General features: G+C 35.6%; 1 protein-coding gene across 1 annotated transcript in view; it reads right to left on the bottom strand.

Annotated features, from left to right (window-relative positions):
- SYT14 (synaptotagmin 14) overlaps nucleotides 1–20,856 on the bottom strand; it is a 79,249-nt gene that overhangs the window by 3,443 nt on the left and 54,950 nt on the right. The window contains exons 5-7 of the mRNA XM_041413594.1: nucleotides 17,529–17,797; nucleotides 15,235–15,684; nucleotides 1,201–1,390 (exon numbers count right to left, since the gene is read on the bottom strand). Coding sequence (XP_041269528.1) covers nucleotides 1,201–1,390; nucleotides 15,235–15,684; nucleotides 17,529–17,797 — 909 coding nt within the window. The remainder of the gene's footprint in view (nucleotides 1–1,200; nucleotides 1,391–15,234; nucleotides 15,685–17,528; nucleotides 17,798–20,856) is intronic.

Raw genomic sequence — 20,856 nt, forward strand, 5'->3', positions numbered from 1 at the left:
CCCAGTGTCCTTGGACCTCTTTGGCTTTCCCCATCTGTTTTTACACTTTGTCTCCAAACAGGTGACTCTGGGGCAGCTACCCAATTATATAAAAGCATTAGAGATTCATCTATTGCCTTCCTTCTCTGGCCATGTTAACAAAGTCTGGCTCTGTCAGTGTGAAAAGTATAGAGAAAGCAAAGCAGAGTAAGATGAGCCAACTATGACTAAAATAAACATGGGTCAAGAAAATGAGAAAGAGGAGAGAGCATCAGTATCAACTCTGGCTTACTTCCTAAGCTCTGAAGACAAAGTGAGATGTGTAAACCACTTACAAAATGTTGGCAGCCTAACACATAATCCAGTAGCAGATAATCTGCTAGTGCCATACTAATCTGAGGCTTAAAACCAGAAAGAGTAGCTGAAACCTGAGCCTCCAGATAAAATCAAAAGGAACAGGTAGGTATTTCTTATTAGCACTTAAGTAAATCAGACATGCAATCTTAAAAACAATAAAAATAGTTAAAAAAAAAAGTTTGTTACTGAACTTTCTGAAGCTATATGAAAGAGCTAGAGATAGTAATAACATTCTCTCCCTGTGACATTCCAGCTGGCTCCACTTAAGAAGTATAGGAAGTTCACAGATATTTCAGAAGTATATTTTTGAACAAATGCTTGAAGACACAATTCAAGTCCTTTTTGATGGTGAACATTCCTCCCGTACAGTAAATATGCCAAAGGCCTCAAGTGGTTGCTCCTTGTCTTTACTGACAATCCCAAATTACATATATTACCACATATATGCAGGCACATAGGCAATTAAAGACTGCAGCATCAACCCCTCCAGGAACAGCAATAACTGTTCAGAATGTTTATATTAATATTAACTGGCATGTACTTTCTCTTTAAACACTGACTTTTTTATTCTTGGCCTGTGATGTGAGGCATTAGTAATTTAGCAATTAATCATTATGATAAAGGTAATTTATTAGTCAGTCATCATGAAAAATTAAAACAGGCTTGTCAACTTACAATTAATATTTTGAATTTTAGATTTTTGCTATTTCCCAACTGACGAGAAATATAAAACATGAAACAGATTAGTTGATGATTGCTCTATTTCATTTTGATTGGGTAAGACTAAGTGATAAGATTGAAGTCCTTGCTACCAAGAGCCCCACCAGTACAGAAGCATTAGGATGAAAAAAGATTTTCACTCACTGGGTGGTCTGTTCGCTGCCAAGTTTTTGAAGTGGCTGCCTTTTATCACTTCTGCTGATAATCTTCCAGTTGTAGCATTATAAAGGAGGCCAATGAGGATTTCTGGAGCTGAGCCATGTACCAGAGACTGACAAGAGGAGGTACTTTCACTGCAGGACACTTCTGACATGCTCATTTGAGAGTCACAACCCTGTAAAACAGATTAAAAGTTCTGTGTGTCTTATGGAATGATGTTACTGGGAAGTAAATTTTTAGAATAATGCACAGAAAATTCTGAAAGCAACTTAGTCACAATAACAAGTTCCATTAAATCACCCAATATGAAATGTACATTCTTAATATATGCTTAATTTGCACATGTTAGAGGTAACAATAAAGTGGTCTGAAATTAAAACAATTATTAGGTGCTTCATGATTAAGGAGAAATAACAGCAGAAGATGAAGAACAGCCTTTATGATCCCTATTTACTTCAATTTCTAAGGTAAGACCTGTAACATGATTTGTCAGCAACCTGGAAAACATTAAACCTTGGACCTTTTACTTTCCAAAAAATGGACAACAACAGTGGAACCTTGAAGATAATAAAATGCAGAAAATTCTTATACATCCTTTGTAAAGGTTATTCTCTAGCCTGAGAATTTATGAGTAGCAAAATAACAGAACACATGCAATTAGAAAAATGCACTCTGTCTAGCATAAATTAGCTTACAAGGAATTTAACTGGATCCAGGGACACAGAACTGCAATAGTACCTTTGTCTTGGGTGGGAAAGGAAGAATGCCATCCAAAGCTCAGGAAGCAATGCTTTAATTTCAACCCTGAAAGCTTCCAAAAATCTTTCATGCATTCTGAATACATCACATCTTTAATGGGAGTTTCTATTACTAATTTTTATCGTTTTAACTCCTCATTATTGGCATTAAAAAAGGCAAAAATGAACTTTCTTTACGCTGCCATGCTAACCACATCATAGTTGCTCCTATTCTCATTTGCACTAGCACACAAGAGTGGTACCAAAAAACCAGAAAACTGGATGGCAAGGAGCCAATGGAATGACAATGTACTTGGTAACTGAGGAGAGACTTTTGAATTATCAGCACATCCCTTTATGATTCTCTCAGAAAAAGTGTAAATTGGGTCCACAGATTTTTCAAATATGGTTTGACTCATTTGGGAACCTGGCATCACTCTTCCAAGGAGTCATGATGATATTGTGAAGCTGATTCTTCTAGATTCCAAACGTCTCTATCATTTCCAACAACAGCTGACATGGGCATAAGATCAGACCTAAAACCTAAATAGCACAAATCCTCATCAAGATAAATGTTAACTTTATAAGCAAGTAACTTCAGCTGACATATAAAGCCCACATGCATTATAGAATCTCAAATGATAGAAGACACGATACCTACAATAATATCCCTTTTATTGACATTTTAACTAGTTCTTTTCAAGAGAACATTTCCCGAAAGTCTAGCAGAAGTTCCAAATAGCAATCCAGCTCCTCATTAAGAAATATTAACTATTGTTAGCAAATGTATTCTTACTACTGAAGAAGGACCTCAACAAATTTCTCTGACTTTCCTCTCCCAAGCTGCAAATTCAGAATCTTAAGTCTTTGGTTATTTCTCCAAAAGCTTTTTATTCAGTGGTAAGAATAAATTTCAAACTGCTTGCAAATTGTTAATTGCTGAAAATTAATTACAAGTATATATTCATTCTCTGATCCTTGTCATTCATAGAACGGGAAACCTTTGATTCCTAACTTCAACAGAAGGAACAAAATGGAAAGTTTAAAAGAAAGATGACTTGATTCAGCAGTCAGAGTATACACTGCACACTTGGAAAACCTCAGCCTGTCACAACTGCAGCTATTACTTAAGCTTTCTGGTCTTTTACAATTGTAACACACTATACCCATGGTGCTGATTCACCTTATAATTTTTTGAGCCAGGAATTTTAGCACAGTCCACCTGACACTGTTCAAAGCTTAGTCTCAAATTTGATTGAAACCATGCTGCAAGCACACACACACAAAAAAAAAAAAAAAAAAAAAAAAGATATAACACAAAGATGGCAGCTCAGTAACATTGTCCCCAAATCCTCCAAGGCTTTTGATATGCTGAGAGAAGGTGATGATAGTGCCTTTTCCTAACTGGGATTTATTTGTACAGTTTACTGATGTCCTAAGAGGGACTTAGAAACCACTTTATGACAGAGTCAAACTCACTACAATGGGTATCAGAGTAAGGTTTAGCCTGTTAGAAACAGTGAATATTAAATGAGTAACTACTGAGTGGAAATGAGGCCTGAAGTACCAAGAAAGAGAAGACAAGTAGCTTCTGTGTGGTATAATAGAGAAGCAGGAAAACAACTAAAAAATTCAATGTGTGGCATTCCAAAGCTACATAAGCAGGGACTAGAAATACCACTCCTTTACAGCAGAATCCTGAGTAGACAGGAGAAGGACAAGATTGCCTTTTTCAAGGCCAAGCAAAAGGATCTCACTAGCTGAATGGTGGGGTGAAAAGACCAAGGTGATGCTTCGGAACTCTAAGTGGATGGAAATGTAACTAAATGAGTGTATTGCCTTTTTCAAGGCCAAGCAAAAGGATCTCACCAGCTGAATGGTGGGGTGAGAAGACCAAGGTGATGCTTCAGAACTCTTAAGTGGATGGAAATGTAACTAAATGAGTGTACCTTAGAAGTGTTGCACAGAAAGAACTGGTAGATGTAAACTACATGAAAATCTGGAGAGAGCATCTAACTTAAATATTCTGCTACAATATTTTCTGAACTAAAATATTTTTGCAGGTTTGAGAAAAACAAATGAACGTTGTTTAATCCTTATTTTATAATAAACTTACGTATCTCCTTTCTACAAAACTGTGGGGACACAGACATGACATTAAAATAAAGCAATTAAATTCACTAAAGGAAAAATATAAGCAGCACTTTGTTTTCCCTTTCACTCTAAAAGAACCTCAATTTCAATTCATTTTGTTTCATGCTGATGCAAATGGATTAAAAAAAATACTCTGCTTTTTAGTTACGAACTGGAAAATCCTAATACAAGAGAAAGTGAAATGTTAAGAAGGAAAACGAAGCAGATTAGAAGACAGAATGATGTTACCGAGTTAAAAAAAATAAACAACATTAACCAAAGTATACCTTCTGTGGCTATAACAAGGAAGAAAACAGAGGATTTAGGGACAGGTATGTAAAAGACCTGATGAAAAGGGGAGAGAAAGACTGCATTCTGTCTTTTAAAAGAAAACAAAAATTTTATGAGGAAGAGAAGAAACCAGAATCACAAGACTGCATTCTGTCAGTTTTCTTTTAAAAGAAAACAAAAATTTTATGAGGAAGAGAAGAAACCAGAATCAAGAATCGTAAGAGACAGCTGAGATCAGCTGGGCTTAGACCAACAACTAAAGAAAGACTTTCCCTTGCAGGGCGAAGTTAAAAGCAGAGATATTGAGTACTATTAGATGTCTTCTGAAAAGTATTTTCTCCAGCACACAGTTTATTGTTCACATTGTGGAAATCCAGTCATTGTTTTAAGGAAGATATTCCATGATAATAACATCTGTGGGTAAGTAACCAAACTTTGTGCTAAGTCATACGCTGCAGTAGAAATGGAAAGAACAGCTTTATTAAAGTTTCTGTTTAGAGGTTGTTTTTCTGTTTACACAGCTCAGAATTCTAGAAGAGCACTAACAAACTCATCAAGAAAAAAGCCAGACAAGAAGTTATGCTTTTACCTGCTCAAAATATAACCTTCAAAATCAAGTGCCAAATTGTAAAATATCAGCACTGAAATTGCTCATTGGTACAACATGAGTATAGATGGAGCTCCAAAGACAACATTACAGTGCAACCAGATGCTTTTCACCTCCATGCAGGTCTGCATTCAATCTGTCTATAAAGCTCTCCATAGCCCACTTTGGTACTGCTGCTTCCCTGTGGGAAACTCAAGATTCAGACCAAAAGTTACTATTTGTTACAAATAATGTCTGTGTAAGTTTATTTTCAAAAAGTTTCCCTCTCATCCTTTATATACACTGTGTGTAATTTAACAAGCAAGGAAAAGAAGGACTAAGGTTCCATAAAAGCAAAGGCTTTTCAAGGTCACTGAAGCACCAGAAGAGCCTAGTGAGAACTGTCACAAAACCTTGTATGTGAATTTTTAAGAACTTAGACGAACAGTCAAAGTGTTACTGATCTGCCTACAGTGCAAGAAACTGTCTCTTGAGGTTGTCTCCAGGATGTTAATACTAAATCCTGAACCCTTTTTGTCAATTTAGCTATAAATACATTATTAACAGTAAACACCGCAAAAAAAAAAAAAAAAGTGAAGTCTATTACAAATATTTGGTTCATGTATCTGTCTCACTGCAATATATAAAAAATGTTCAGCTTTTGAATTGTCTAACACAAAGCTATGTACAAAGGACCTAAACTTTCCCATATTAACCACAGGATAGTACTTTGTAATAAAGTTAGTCTGATTTTATTTGATCAACACTTACAAGAATTGCTGCTCTCCACTAGATTGTAAAAGTAGTATGTGTCATATTCTACAAAAACTTAATTACTAATTCTCCTAACTATTGTCCTTGATGACTTCTTTGCATATATTATCTGGGGAAGAGACATTACTTCCTAATAAATATATAATAAAAACCATTCCCATTAAGCAGGCTTTGTATTTCATATGTTCCCATTCTACAAAAGCTGGCAATCAAAAAAAGAACACTCTTTTTTCCCCTCATACCACATGAGGGGACATGAACACATAGAATGCATGATGTCAGACTTCAGCCCCTGAGAAGTATTTTCAATAGTGTTTTTCTCTCCCCTCTTACAACATAGAGAATTATCTATTTGCATCCATGGTAAAATACGTAAAATGTATTTATTTGTCTTCCTTCCCCATAATTCCATGGAAACACCATATTTGTTACTTACATATTCATTTCCTACTGTTATTTTTTTTATAGCCTGAATTTCTGCTTATAATTTCTGCTCTTAAGCCAACTGGAGTTAATGACAGGGAATAATGTGGCCATGCTCTCAAAGAAGTTAAAAGTTCATTTTCCTCAATGCACAGGTTACAATCATATCTCTGTAGGCTTACGAAATAAGAATCTGACTCTTTTGGCTTTTCAAAATATACACAGAAGAGATGAAACCTTGCTGACAATCCTTCAGCAACAAAAATCTGATTCACAGCATGTTACTTGTCAAAATGTCTCTCTCCAATTTTAAATGTTAATGTTATACCACTGATCTCTTAAAGAACTTTTTTGCACATTACTTTTTCTACTTCTAGATCAATACAACTGAGAGGTTAGGGAAGAAAATATGAATCCTAGCAAAGGGGGGCCCCCAATCCAGGTCTCCAACAGTTTTTAGATGAAAGCATTTATCTCTCTCAATCACCACCCTAGGGTTGAACCCTGAAGCTCACATTCCCTTCTGAGCTTGCAGAGGTGAGGAGAGCACCCAAGCCCCACAGGGGCTCCAGACCAGCTCTCAAGAGGAGAAAACCAAACCTAGGGGCTCCACATCCTTCATTAGTGGCTTCAGCACCAGATACTTTAAACATTTCAAAGCTAAAATGCTGTTGAAAAAAATATCAAGATCATTGCTGGGAAAGAGAACTTAAACCACCTGAGGAACTCAGCCCTGAAAATGAAGAGATGTAAAATAATTAGGAATCTCAAAGTTTAAAGCCAGCTGTGAAATTAGGAGAACTGTGAAATTAGGAGAACACACAGTTATCACTATTTTGCTTTAAATTTATAGCCTGAACTTGCAAACATTGAAACATATAGTTTTAAGCATATCACAAAGATTCAAGTTTAGGAAAGTATCATTATCTATGACAGGTAATTATTTGGGTTTTTGCTTAATAGCTTCCTTAAAGCATGTTCCAATTAAGTATAATGTGCATTTTTATTCATGTACTTAACACTTTACAGCATTACTAAGTCAATTTAAATCACAAACATGAAACTAAATAGTCTAATAATCTTTCCATTATGCAACTTGATCTTAGGGGGAAAAAAACCCATTTATTTTGGGTAAAATGGCATACATTAAATGTTCCAGGACTTCCTAGTCAAAAATTCCAATTTTAGCAAATAAATCCACTCAGTATCAATGGTATTCACATAAAATATGGATTGTTTTGATTATTAAATACTATAAATGCAGTTGAAAATCAAATTATGTGAAATGATAATATTCCCACTTCTCATCAAAAGCTTTTGCTCTGCCCCATTTTTACTCTCAAGAGAGAAAAACTTCTGATGCAGAATTCTAAAAACCACATCATTTTCACACAGATGGAACACTGAAAAACTGAGATCAAATTAAAATTCTTTGATTCACTACATTCAAAGTACTAAAACCTTAAAAATTCTATACACAGCTTTAATTTATCATAGACACTACAACAAACTTCCTAAGATACATTATGATAATACAGAAATTTTAATTTCAAAATAATTTAAAATAATTCATTTTTTTAAAAATGAAAACCTTTGTGGGATTTCTAGTAAGAATACTGTATTGACAAAGAAAGGCTTGGATTCAAATTTAAGATACTATAATTTAGCAGTAATATTAAAATAACAAAATTAAATATACATATGCTTAATAATCACAAATCAACACTCAACTTTTCTGAAAGTTCAACTTTGAACTTTCAAGATTTTGAACTAGTTCAAGAGATTTCTGTGTTGTTTTTCCTCTCTCATGAGAATTTGCTGTTAGTACTTTGTGCCAAATTTTTTTTCAATTACCAGCTCCGCAGAACAAAACATTAATTTTCTACTGAAAGGAAAACATTTTAAGTTTTCTGTAACTTCTATTAGTCTGTAGTGAAATAAAACCCTTGGCAGATGAGAAAAGGTCACCTGGTTGTTCCACAGACATAATGGGCTTGAAACTTGCAAAGGAGACCCAAGCAGCAGTTGGAGGAGGCAATTGGAAATGACCCTACAATGGAATTTATAGCATTTGCAAAAGTACTGTTTTTAAACTGCAGAAGTCTAGCAGCTTTTTATACAGCCAAGGGCCAGGGGAGGAAAAGAGGCAAGAGGCCTTTTGTTATCGAATTCTGTTTTCTGTGATAAGACAGGTACACAAAGAAACATTCAAGCACTAAAAGCTGTTAGGTATTTGTGTTAGCAATTTAGGTAACAACATCTGACACAAAATGCAGACATTTTACCTGCATTCCTGATGAAGCTATACTAACAGCTCCCACCCACATCCACTCACACATCCCCCTCTCTTTACTCCCAGTCAAATATATAAGAGCATGGAGATGTTACTGTAGGACAGCTTCCAACACCAGACTTCTTTAAATGACAATGCTCTGTCCAGCTGGATTGAGTCTATGCTCATTGGGGAGATCAATGGCAAATAATTTCATTTTTCTCTTGATTACACCCTTTCAGTCTGGGAAAAGAGAACGATTCAGCAATCAAACAGTAAGCGCAATTTATGAGTAGTCAATCTATGGATTAGTATTTGATTGCATAAAAATATATGCAATTATTTTTCACAATGAACAAACCCATATCATTAACTGTACATTTAGAATCTATTTGTCAGGTAAACTCTTTGTGATTAACAATTGCTAGTAGTGCTCTTTTGATTTGCTCAGGTCACATTTAATCTCATGATCAGAGGACCACCAGGTGTTTCCAGTCAGAAGGGATCTGCTTCAGTTCTTAGAGCTATCTGACACAAAAAAAATAAAAGAAAGCAAAAAGATAAACTGGATTCTCCTGAGGCCAGCTGACAGCTGATTAAGCCCAACAGAAAGACAGGAGTTGTGAAAGATTCAGCTCAAGGTCAAATGATATAAAGGGCAAACCTGACAAGAGGCTGACACACTACGACTAAAAGGATCCCTTGCTAAGGGCACCCTATGAACAGAAATGCTTATCTGATACCAAGTACATGCTGCTTGAATATACAAAAGAAGTGATTACCTGAAGATCCTCAAGTCTGAAATGAAGAATGATAATGAAGATGATTTATGTTATACTGTAAGGCCCAGCAGAGTAATACAAAGAATCATCCAGCAAATAAATAAAAAACTAATTCAAAAGTTCCACAACAACACGCATTATGAATTTGCAGACTAGGTGACTTTACCTGTTTGTGCAAAATGTCTAATTAGGACTTCCCTCAATGGAAATAAATTGAAGAAAAATGGTGCACATGCTTTTGCTGAAGGGTGGTCAAAACTGCAAATAGAACTAATTCTGTGTTTTGACCTTTCCTAGTTTTCTTGGTAGACAGTAACAAATGTGAGAAGATATTTCTATGTACATATATATGCGAACAAGAAGAGTCAAAATCATAAGAAAACAAAATATTTGGGAAATTCAGCATCTCTAAGGGAACCAGAAATTTCACTTGAGTTGATAAGTTAAAGAATGTACCTCCACTGAAAGAGTTGCTTGAGAAAGGTTTAAGCAGCAGCTCATAGTCATCAAGAGTGGAAATTTCATACAAGGGACAACCTTGTTAATCTTTACTTTTAACTTCTAAACTTTCACTTCTGGGAAATGTACAGTATAATTATTTTCCTTACAGCTCTTAGAAATCACAGTCCAGGTCGGGAGACCATACTTTTACAACAGAGAATGATAGAATCTTACTGTTTTAGCATTATGTATTGATAAGTTTTCTCTATTTTATTTTTTTAAAGATGATCAAAAAGAGACATAAAATCCTAGACAATATGTTTGCCACTGATGGACTGGCTTTTCTGACTAAGGGTATTGCTCAAGAGGATCACTACGAGTTAATCTAGAACAGTCATTCACAGCCTGCCATTTGACTGGAGGCACTTGAGAAGCTGAAAAGCATCATTGTACATTCAAAATAGTAATACCACACCTGAAACATAGCTTCCATAATTTGTAAATATCAAAGACTGTAGGGACCAAACTGAGTAAGTAACTTCTTCAAAGCAACTCATTAAAGGAAGGCAAAGCATGCCTGTTTTCAAATTGTTATTTTACTCTGTGTGACCAAGTGATGATTTTGACGTCTAGATGAAATTCTTTACATTGCTGACTTCAAAAAATTCTCTCAGTATCCTACATTCAGGGTTATGGTAATAGATCTGGCTACCCATGGAGGAACTTGATTCCCATCTGTATTAGCAAGGGAGTTGGAAGTCAATGTTTTTTACCCCCAGCCACAAACAACACTGAGAAGACAACGACTGCTGCTTGCCGGTACTACCATGCAATGTTACATGAGCAGCCAAGCACAGGGAGAATGCTTTGTTTGCCAAGTACTGCCAAGTTCTCCTGCAGCCTCACGAACATTATCGCCATCTTCCAATCACCTAATAACTTTCTTGAGAGAAATCGGCAGGAGTCATCTTTCTTATTGTATCAAAGGATCAATTCTGATTTTCTGTGTATTACTACCACTAACTCAGATGAATTGAGGAAGATATTCCTGAGATGAAATGTGCTCAGGGTTTAAATATAATTGTCCCTCACTTTGATGGACATAATTTATACAAGCTAGCCAAGAGCATTTATATTTAATCACATAGGAAAGTCTTAATTTTAGGTAGAATTCCAGTTAAAATACTAAGAACAAAATATTTTGTCTTTTTGTTTCTTCCCTAGACAAGTCTTAGTCATTTTTCTTATTAGCAGCCTAAAATATCATACTGGTATCTAATAAAGCTCTATTTACACATATGAATTTCAGTATTTAGCCTTCCAAAAACAATCCTGGATAGATCATGCCATAAGAACACAGTAGTAAGGTCACTAGTAGTGACTCTTCTACTTTGTTTGCACAAAACCTGACAGCTTGACTCTATAATGGACAAGAATACCCCCAAAAGAAATGCCACTCTGAAAGCATTTATTCCTGCAAAATTGATGAGCTGATAAACATAACAAGGAATACTCAAGACATGGCCACACATAAAGGCCAACATGAAATAAAGGCCTTAAGCACAGTGCATAAACCAGTGCACACTAAATGATGAACCACTCTCCTCATAGTGGGGAGTGTGTGTGTGTGTGTGCAAGAATGACCATTTTTATACACTGCATGCATAATAGCCATCACTCAAAAATACTAATTAAAATAATTATCCAGACACTCGGGACCTTTATAGTAAAGATGTATAAAATAATATTTTAAACACCTACGACTGCCTACACTGTTGATTCTTTGCTATGGGGATCACACTGGGAGTTCAAGATGTTAGAAATGGAGAATGCTACAGAAAGAAAGAAAAATAAATTGAATTCTTCCCAGTAAACACCTTGTAATTTGATGATACATAATGAATGATTACTAGATTTGCTTAGCAGCAAGAGGTATGTTTCGGTCACCCAAACAGTACTTCCCAAATCAATCACAAAATAAAAACCATGATTGATTGTTGTTACTCTACACCAAAAAGCAACCTATGGAATGGTGAATGGGATTACCCATGTTTCTTTGATCTTTTCCAAACAGATTTCACTCAATAAACTGCTTATATGTTTTTATAATCACATCATACTAGAGGCTGTTTTTCACTGTCAGGAAAATTTCTCTGGGTGAGAATGAAGAGTAACTAAAAACAGGTCCACAGGGATTTCCTGAAGAGGAGTAAACAGCTTTTCTAGACTCCAAGATGGGTGAAGAAAAATTTGTCTTCAGCTGTACTAAAAGGAAAAATTTCTCTGAAAGCATTGACAAATATCTTCCTACACAAACTATACTCTGACAAAACCACAACGTACATACACCTCTGCTATTAAACATTTGATGCAAGGACAATTTCTATTAAATCTTAAAGGGACACAGTCTCAGATAACAGTTGCATTCTCCCCAACTCATATTGCTTCATCCTCATTCTGCCTGAACTTGGGAGAAAACGTGTGATAAAATAAGGGGGCTGAGGAGGAATTCCCTGTTACGTGGGAGAACTGCAGCAACACAGGGCTGTTAAAGACAAATGGCAACGGGACAGGGGATAATAGCTGCTAATGCAAGACATTATGCACAATGTGGGAAGGAGAGAAACAGGGTGAAATCTTGGGTGAAAATAATATTTTGTGAATGTATTTGTAAATTTGAAGCCATGTGTGCTTTGAAACCTATTTAAGGAACATACTAGTATCATGTCTTCACCACGACATTCATTTGTTGACATTTTAACAATAACCAGAGACTTACAAGCCCTATTCATGTCAACCTGCCACTATGTTTGAAAGGCACTGGACTTGCTGATCTACCTTTAGCCAGTTTCCCTTGTGTACAGCTTTAAGGTATCACTGAAAAAATACAGAACTTCACAGGGTACAAACTGTTCTTATATAATGAGAAGGCATACGATTAGCTAATAAAATACATTAATATAATATCACGCACAGAAGGAAATAAAATACATTTCTGCAGAAGAGATTAGCATAGATATTCAATGGATTAGGAAGTTTCAGTGACAGAAGGTATATTTAGTATATAAAATCTACATAATGAGAAGCAGTTGAAAAAATAGGACACCTGTCATGTGTCCAAGAAATATCTTCATAAAAAAGCTGTCACATATAAACACTTCTCAGCAACAAAACCCTCTGCAATTGAACAAGGCAAATTCAATTCTGAATGTAGAATGTGCCTCAACATGGATCTTATAATTACTAATATCCTTGAGCAACTGGATATCTACAAATTCAAACAGCACTTACCTTTTCCTGTTAAATAACTCCTGCCTGACATTTATGATTAGTTGTACATACAGACTGTCAGTTTATTCTAGTAAAAGGACAGTTAAAAAGGAATACAATCAATGTGTATAAATATACCCAGAGGCAAACACCTGAGAAGGGTAGGAACTAATTAAGCTCAAGGCCAATGCTGGCAGAAGAACAAATGCTAATAACTTGGCCATGAAGAAATTCAGGTTGCAAACAAAACAACCTGATGTTTTCAGATGAAAATTCACAATTTTGTGATCAAGATGACCTGGGTGTTTTGAGTAACCAGGGCTTGACTCAAGAGCCCAAGGATGCCCCTCACTTCCAGTTATACATCCTAAAAACACAATGAATTTTAACACTCTTGCAAAACAAACAGATGTTAAATCCTGCAATAAACCTGCTCACTGAAAAAATTACTATATTGGCTATAAATGATAAGATAAAAACACCTATAAACTCAGAAATTAATGAATTCCCAAAGGCTTAAAAATTGTTTTGCATAGTTCCAGAAGACTATTGACTCTCTTTTAAACTATCACAACTCTGAAGGATTTCCAGCAACAGGTAGAGCTGCTTAAATCCTGTTACAACAACAAATTCTGAAAGGTCCCTTCACTTTCTACCAAAATTCCTTATTCTTGTTCCAGCCCCGAAAAAATGAGACGCGAAAAATGCTGACAGACCATGTCTTACCACAATAGAAAATAAGAAATAACTTTATAATCTTTCATGCCTCATGGGACTTGTTTTCATTCTGCCTATCACAAAACTTCAAGAAGATAATACTGAAGAATAACCAGTGCACATGTGGGATACGCCAATCAATTACACACACGGCACATTCACTGCCCTTTTCCACTGATTTTAGTAAATTTTATACACAAACCTAAAGAAAACACACACATTAAGCAAGTACTTCAGAATATTCAATGTTTTGGGTCATGGGGTACTTTTTCCAAGCTGTGAAACTAGCGAACTTTTCATTAAGAAAATCTGCTCTAGAGAGGTGAACCATTTAATCCTTGGACTAGACTGATTTGTGCTTCTTAAGGAACCATGAGGAATCTGCTCTATTGTCAGTTGATCCTCCACCAGATCCACAATTTAACCTCAGCTTTTACTAATAAGTATATTTGCAGTCATTAAATACAACAGCCTTTTATTTTGAGTCTTTTGCAATACTCATGTTCACCAGAAATGCCATTTTGATCAATCCAAACTTATTTTTCAAAGTGCAGAACAAATTAATTGCTTTGCTTCACCTAAAAAAATATTTTCCTTTCTTTCTCTTCCCCCCCCTTTTTCTTTTATCAAAAGTTAAAAAAAAAAAAAAAAAAGCCAAGCCACAAAATGCATACAATGACCAACTATGGATGTCATTGATAATCATAATTTTTTCTTCCTACAATATATTTGTAATATAGCACACATGCAACTCTCAAGCAAGGAACACTCAAGCAATCCTAGTCTAGGATGCCCAGACCACAATATGACAAACATTCTCTTTCTGGACAAAAGTATTCTTAAATTCTTACAAAAACAACAAAGAAGATGGTGATCACTGCCAGTTTAGTGATCTTCTGTGTCAATTGATAATGATACCTATGTTTATCCTTAAATACTGTTGCTTTGTTTTATTAGAAATATTATTTGGGGTACAAAAATAATTTTGTTCATCAGATTGGTAGGGGTTTTTTTTTCAGAAAATATCCTTTTCAGTTTCATCTACTTTTCACTTCAGACTGAACCAGAAATCAATTATTTCCAAGGTTCTAAAGTGAAGTTATTAAAAATTGCTTTATACTCTCAAAATTCTTCTTTCTTTTCTTTCTTTCTTGCAAGGAAAATACCTATTTTCAACCAAGACTTACTTGCAACAGATGGAGGACATTTGCTAGTATAGCTTCTTTTTTTTTTTTTTCCACTCTAGTGTGCTTTGGTTTTTTTTTAAATAGCAGTGCTGCAGGTGGTAAAGATAATACTATTATATACATATACATATCTATATGCAAGGAAACATACATTCACCACTATATTGCTATTTATGGACTGTAAATTTCTAAGTAATTAACAGGAAAAATAGGGCCAGCTTTTGCAGGTGGAAAGTGAACGTACTTACAGAAGCTCTAAGGAAATTTTCATTGTGCTAATGCAGTGCTATGATTGTTCAAAAAACTGAGTGGATGTGATGACTCTATAAATACACACACTATTCTTATTCAGAATTCAGGACACTGTATCTCACTGAATTCTTATTCTGCCTCATTTAATACTTACAGGCAGACTGTAAGAAGGTTCCAGTATCACTGGCACTGACATCTTCCCTTGAAGATTCAATTTTGTCAAGTAAAAAATCTTTTCTCCCACAATCCTCTCCTTTTTCATGCGCCGTACGCTGTACAGTCGAAAGCGAACTGCATAATTCCCAATCATCTCAGACTCGACGTGATTAAATTTGAATGTCTCTGTGAAGACAGGGCACGGTCCCCGCTGGATGCTGGTTTTTGCTCTCTGCTTCTTTATAGGGAGAAGAACTAGGTGTACTTGCCACGAGCTCCCACCTGTCCTGCTGTATGTTGGAATGTCTGTGACAGCTGTCACTGTCACCAAAAGCTTCTGTTCCTGTGAGTCATAGTCAAAAGTCACATCCAGTGTGCCATATTTAGCTACTGGCTCAGGATCAAAAGGTTTAGGAAGCTGTGAAGATGATCCTCGAGCTGACATATCCTGATGAAGAAGAGAAAAAAATCCAATTATTTATTTATTTATTGCATTCTATTTTTAAATCTGGCATGGAAATTATGGTTTACTCCAGACAATATGAAGGCACTATGATCTTTCTGTTCATTTCCTAAACAAGGTTATTAAGCACTGAAAGCTCAAGGAGATGGCTGGCTGGCAGTCAAGATGAAATCAAGACTTCACCTGACCAATAGCCACCAAAAGCCAGGAGCCAACCAGACTGAACTGAGATTGAATTAAGCTGCAATGATCTCTTCTTCTGTGCCTCACATGTTAAAAAGTATATACACTTGTTACAAGATAAAACCACCTTATTTCACGTATTTTACACATGTACTTTAAAGTTCACTTGTTAAATTGTTTGAAGAGACAGCTAATGATTGAGAGCACAGTGAGATGCCAACAAAGAATACAGGAATTACAAACCTTGCACACACAGCTCCTGTTGCAGTCCGCAAGAGTTATATGACTATGCCAAAAATTATCGCAGAAACATAGAAACCGAAAATTTTGGGTTGGAAGGGACCTTAAGGATCTTTTAGTTCCAACTCCTCTGCTATGGCCAAAGATGTTGCTATCATGGCTTTATTAATGAAATGTTACTGGAACTGTAGAAGATGCATCTGTTTTGAACTCATCTTCTGAACTCTCTGTAAATCATACCAGTCCTAAAATTGTATTTTAAACTTAAAATTCAGATGGTTTATTGTCACTTCAGATTTTGAATAAACTACTGATCCCCTATAAAGTTACAACAGCCAGTTGGATAGGGATACTGAAGCAGAAAATATTTACAAGTACAGGTCAACTCACTGCTCATCCAAGTATGTAAAACAAAGGTATTTAAGTGTGTCTTCACATTATTAAAAATAAGCAATGTTTACATGAACAAAGAGATGCCAAGACAAAGCCTTCTGGGCTAAGAGATATTCTTATTTTAACCTGGTCGCCAGATAGCTGTGGGAATGCATTCCTCTAAAGGCTTCACTCCTGAAGCTTTGAGTGGCTATAAAAAAACGTTGGCAGCATTCTCAGTTCTTACTGAATATGCTTACATTAACAACTGGAGTGACACAAAATGGAAAGGCCTTGCAGCTGGGCCTTCCAGACCTTGCACCAATACCCAGGTACACATCATCCACTTACCAACAGGGCTGCTTAGATAGAAACATCAGGGCTGAGCTCTAACACACACTTCAAAACTTCTGGCAGCAACAAAAGACAAATTTGTACCAAAAGAGCTTCTTCTGCACATGGCATCACTAATTAGACTTCACCCATAGATGTCAGTGCAGTAACTGGTTGTTAAAGGCATTTCAATTAAATACATGTCAAAAAAGATGGTTTCTTCACAGAAAAAAATACATATATATCATTACAATTTATAGCAGAAAAATAGGAACATTAAGTGGCCCAAATCACTATACAACATCAACAATTGAAAAGAAAACCTTTGTAATTTTTTTTTAATAAAACTTATTTTACATTATGGGATGTTCAGTTTGAAAAACCATTAACATAACTTTTATTTGAGTTGTCTGAAAAATAATGTGGAAGAATTTTGACTACATTCCTTACAGTGTGATGCAATTTTCTGACTTGTTTAAAATGGTTTAAAAAATAATTCACTCTTACTGGGAGCTGGTTTGAAAGCTAAGATGCCACAAAGATATCTACAGCAATCTTAACAATCTGAAATCCTACTGTCCTATTTTCTGACAAACTACTTTTTTTTAAAATGAAATGAGCAGGAATATTAGTGCCTGTATAACTGGCAGTGATCTTTAGATTAAAGAAGTGCTTCACCACGGTCAACTCTTTTAATTTACCTCTGGACTCAGAACTGCTGTGCTATCGCTCGGAACATCCTCTTCATATCCTTTGTTATGAAAGCTTTCTATTTCATGTCCCGTGCTTCCCTCACTTGGGCACTTATATGAACATCTTGGGCTGTTGCTACACTGGGAATATTCACATTTGCTGTCTCCGACTTCGGAAGGCGTACAGGAAAGATGAGGAGAGCCACTGTCATCCTGGTACGGAGGCGGCTGTAGTTCATCCAGCGGAGGTGTTCTTCTCATCCTCTGAATGCAGTTTGCTGAGAATAAGTGAAAATGCTTTGCTTACTTTCTGATTATTCATTGTTCAAATAGTTCTGTGGAAAATGTAAACCTAAATGCCTGGACAGAGAATTTAAAAATCTATGTATGTCTTTTTTTTTAAACTTTACATTTCAAAAAAAATTTGTTCAAAATGGAAATGAATGATCTCTCAGATGAAAGAAATTTAGATAAAAGCAAAGTTTTAAGTGTATAGTCAGAATAGATTGTGCAAACCACATGTAAATAAATATAGCACGGATATGACATGACAAAAATTCAAGGCTTGAATGTCAGGGATGCTTACCTTGCAAAAACCTTTGGATATCTTAATTCAGATTCTGTGCAGATGGAATGGAGGCCAATTATGGAAACAAAATGCACTCCCTAAAGCCATGATATCAAGCTGATTACCTCCCATGCAGTTGCCCACCAGGGAGATACTAAATTAAACTCTGAAGACAAGTAAGGTACTAAAAAAGACAACCTTTCACACAAATGAACTCCGCTCACCAGTGAATTTAAAAAGTGAAGCAGCATCTCAGATTCCTTATTACTTCTTAAGGACAACTAAAGGGTATGTATCCAGTGTCTGGAAGTTACACACTACCTCTAATCACTAAAGACAGTGGAAAAAGGATCATGAGCAATCTTGTGCTTGGGATGAACACTTGATGCTGACCATCTTTGCTTTTCACACTAGATAGATAGATCGATACAAATATGGTTATACATCTCAGAAATTAAACCTGATGCATTGGCTACAGACACAGAAAGTTAATTCAAAATAATTACATTTCAATTTTTTATTTCATATTTTACTATGCAGCATTACACAGTTGAATAGAATTGGGAAAAGACAGCAAGGTGTGCAGCAGCTGAAATGAAAGGAATGTCAAGGACAGGTGAAGAACTGTCTCATATTTTGTTGACATTTTCTGTAGCAGTTTCAATGAAGATTTCAATGCCCCTGACATAAAGAATTACCTTATACATAACAATTTCAAAACAAAAATGTTTTCTGGTGTCAAACATACCATTTCACTTACAGAAAAACCTACCAAACAAGAAAGTTAAAGAAAGTATTAATTGGGGAATGCAGGGCTCTTCTCTATTTCAACAGCTTTTGGAAGAACCATGGCAAAAAAGTAATTAAAACACTCCTAGAAGATGAAACCACTGTCAGGGACTCATCAGAACCCTCATCTCTGATAAACCCATCAGAGCCAGCCTGCCATTCAGAGTGATTCCAAAATACTGTTCCAGCACTCCTGCAAAACCTTTTCTGCTGTTAGTGAGCCAGTGCTACTAACTCTTTAAAATCCAGTCCCACAGGACTGGAAAACAAAACAGGCAGCAGGGAATCCTATACTTGAATTGTAGTCATCTGTCTGGCAGATAAACATAAAACCTCACCTATGAATATGAGACAACTCATACCCATGAAACTAGATAGACATAAAATCTAAACTGATACTTTAATCATAATAAAATGAGGAAGTGTATCATTTGACTGCCTATACCATGAAAACTGGACTTCCTTGTCATAATCTATATAATTAAATATTTTAGAAAAATCAGAAAAATAGCATGTATTTTCTTCTCATTGTTGCCAAAAGGCAACAAACAGCATTAAATGAGACAGTAACCACCTGGCAGCCCCAAGTTTCTTTCTGTTCACATGCCACCAAGTCTGATAAGAATTTTTAACACCCAGCTTTTCCATAGTCTGATGAAATGACAGTGTGTCCAGGTAGTTATCAACACCATTATTGCCTTACATGAGTAAATAAATGACTGTATGACTCACTTTTTTCACTTTGATGAACTCTATTATATGTCCCTGTGGGAAAACTGTACAGGCTGTGTGACAGAAAAGGTGCTTTTAATGTAGGCATGGAAGAAGTCAAGACAAAATTCTTATTAACCAGCTATGATTCAAAAATCTCAGAAAAAACTAAAACACTGGGGCAGATTTTAACTACATATTTTTCAAATTTCAGTTTAACAAACTTAAATAGCATGTAAATTCTTAAAACAAGTATCTGGGATTAAAAATCTAGAGACACCTCTGTCTAGAGAGTTATAAATTGGTTTTGAACAACAGCTTTCTCTACAAAAAAAGATACCAAAATTTTCAAATTAATTCTCAAGATGAAACTGTCTCATTTTAATTTCCCCCGCCCCACAGTAAATGATGCAATAAAATGAAATTTTTTTGTTACGGTTCTTTGAAAACCATGAAGATTTGAATTCCATCGAGACTGATGATATCAAAGCCAAATGATATCACAGACAGTAGTGAATACAGCAATACTAAATATCTGATCCTGGGTATTTTCCTTAAAAATTACTTAGAAGTAGGGACAATCTGTCTAAAAAAATTTGCATACGTATCAAAGTTTAAAGTACAAAACCACTGCTAGTGCTTGCTGGCTTATCACTAATTGTATTGGAGAAAAACATTTGGAGCTGAAAGGCAAAATGATCTGAAGTGTGCATATTTACACATGAAACCCCTGTGTGTTACACACCTTGTACCTTTTATTTAAGGTGTAAGTTTCAGACACAGCTATGCATACTTCTGTACCATGACAAAGCCAGAGAATACCTCCCAAAAGACCACTGAATGTGGCTAATAACATCTGCTAAAGAGTTACAAGCAAATGGGTACACTGAAAATCTAAAATTAATCATTGCATTGCTTCTATGCAAGTTACAAATCACATAGAAAAATACATTTTGCAAATTCATTTGTAAATTAAATAAATCATATTATATAACCACATCACCTTGGACTAGATAGGGTAAAAAAACAAGCTAGCATATGTCCCAAAAGTGGAAGTAAGACACAATCACAGAGAAATCAAATCATGTTTAGTCTAAGGCTCCGACCAGCCAGAAAATGGCATAACAGAGAAAAGACAAATAGAAAGAAAGAAGAATAGAAAGACAGAACCTTACATTCAGTTCTCTCCACCCAAAGTATGCGAAAATACTTGGCATTCTCATGATACGAGTGAAACTAAATTTGTTTACATGCCTCTATAGGACAGAT

The sequence above is a fragment of the Onychostruthus taczanowskii genome, unplaced genomic scaffold, assembly GCF_017590055.1.
Source record: "Onychostruthus taczanowskii isolate IOZ18803 unplaced genomic scaffold, ASM1759005v1 scaffold42, whole genome shotgun sequence".
NCBI classification, from domain to species: Eukaryota; Metazoa; Chordata; class Aves; order Passeriformes; family Passeridae; genus Onychostruthus; species Onychostruthus taczanowskii.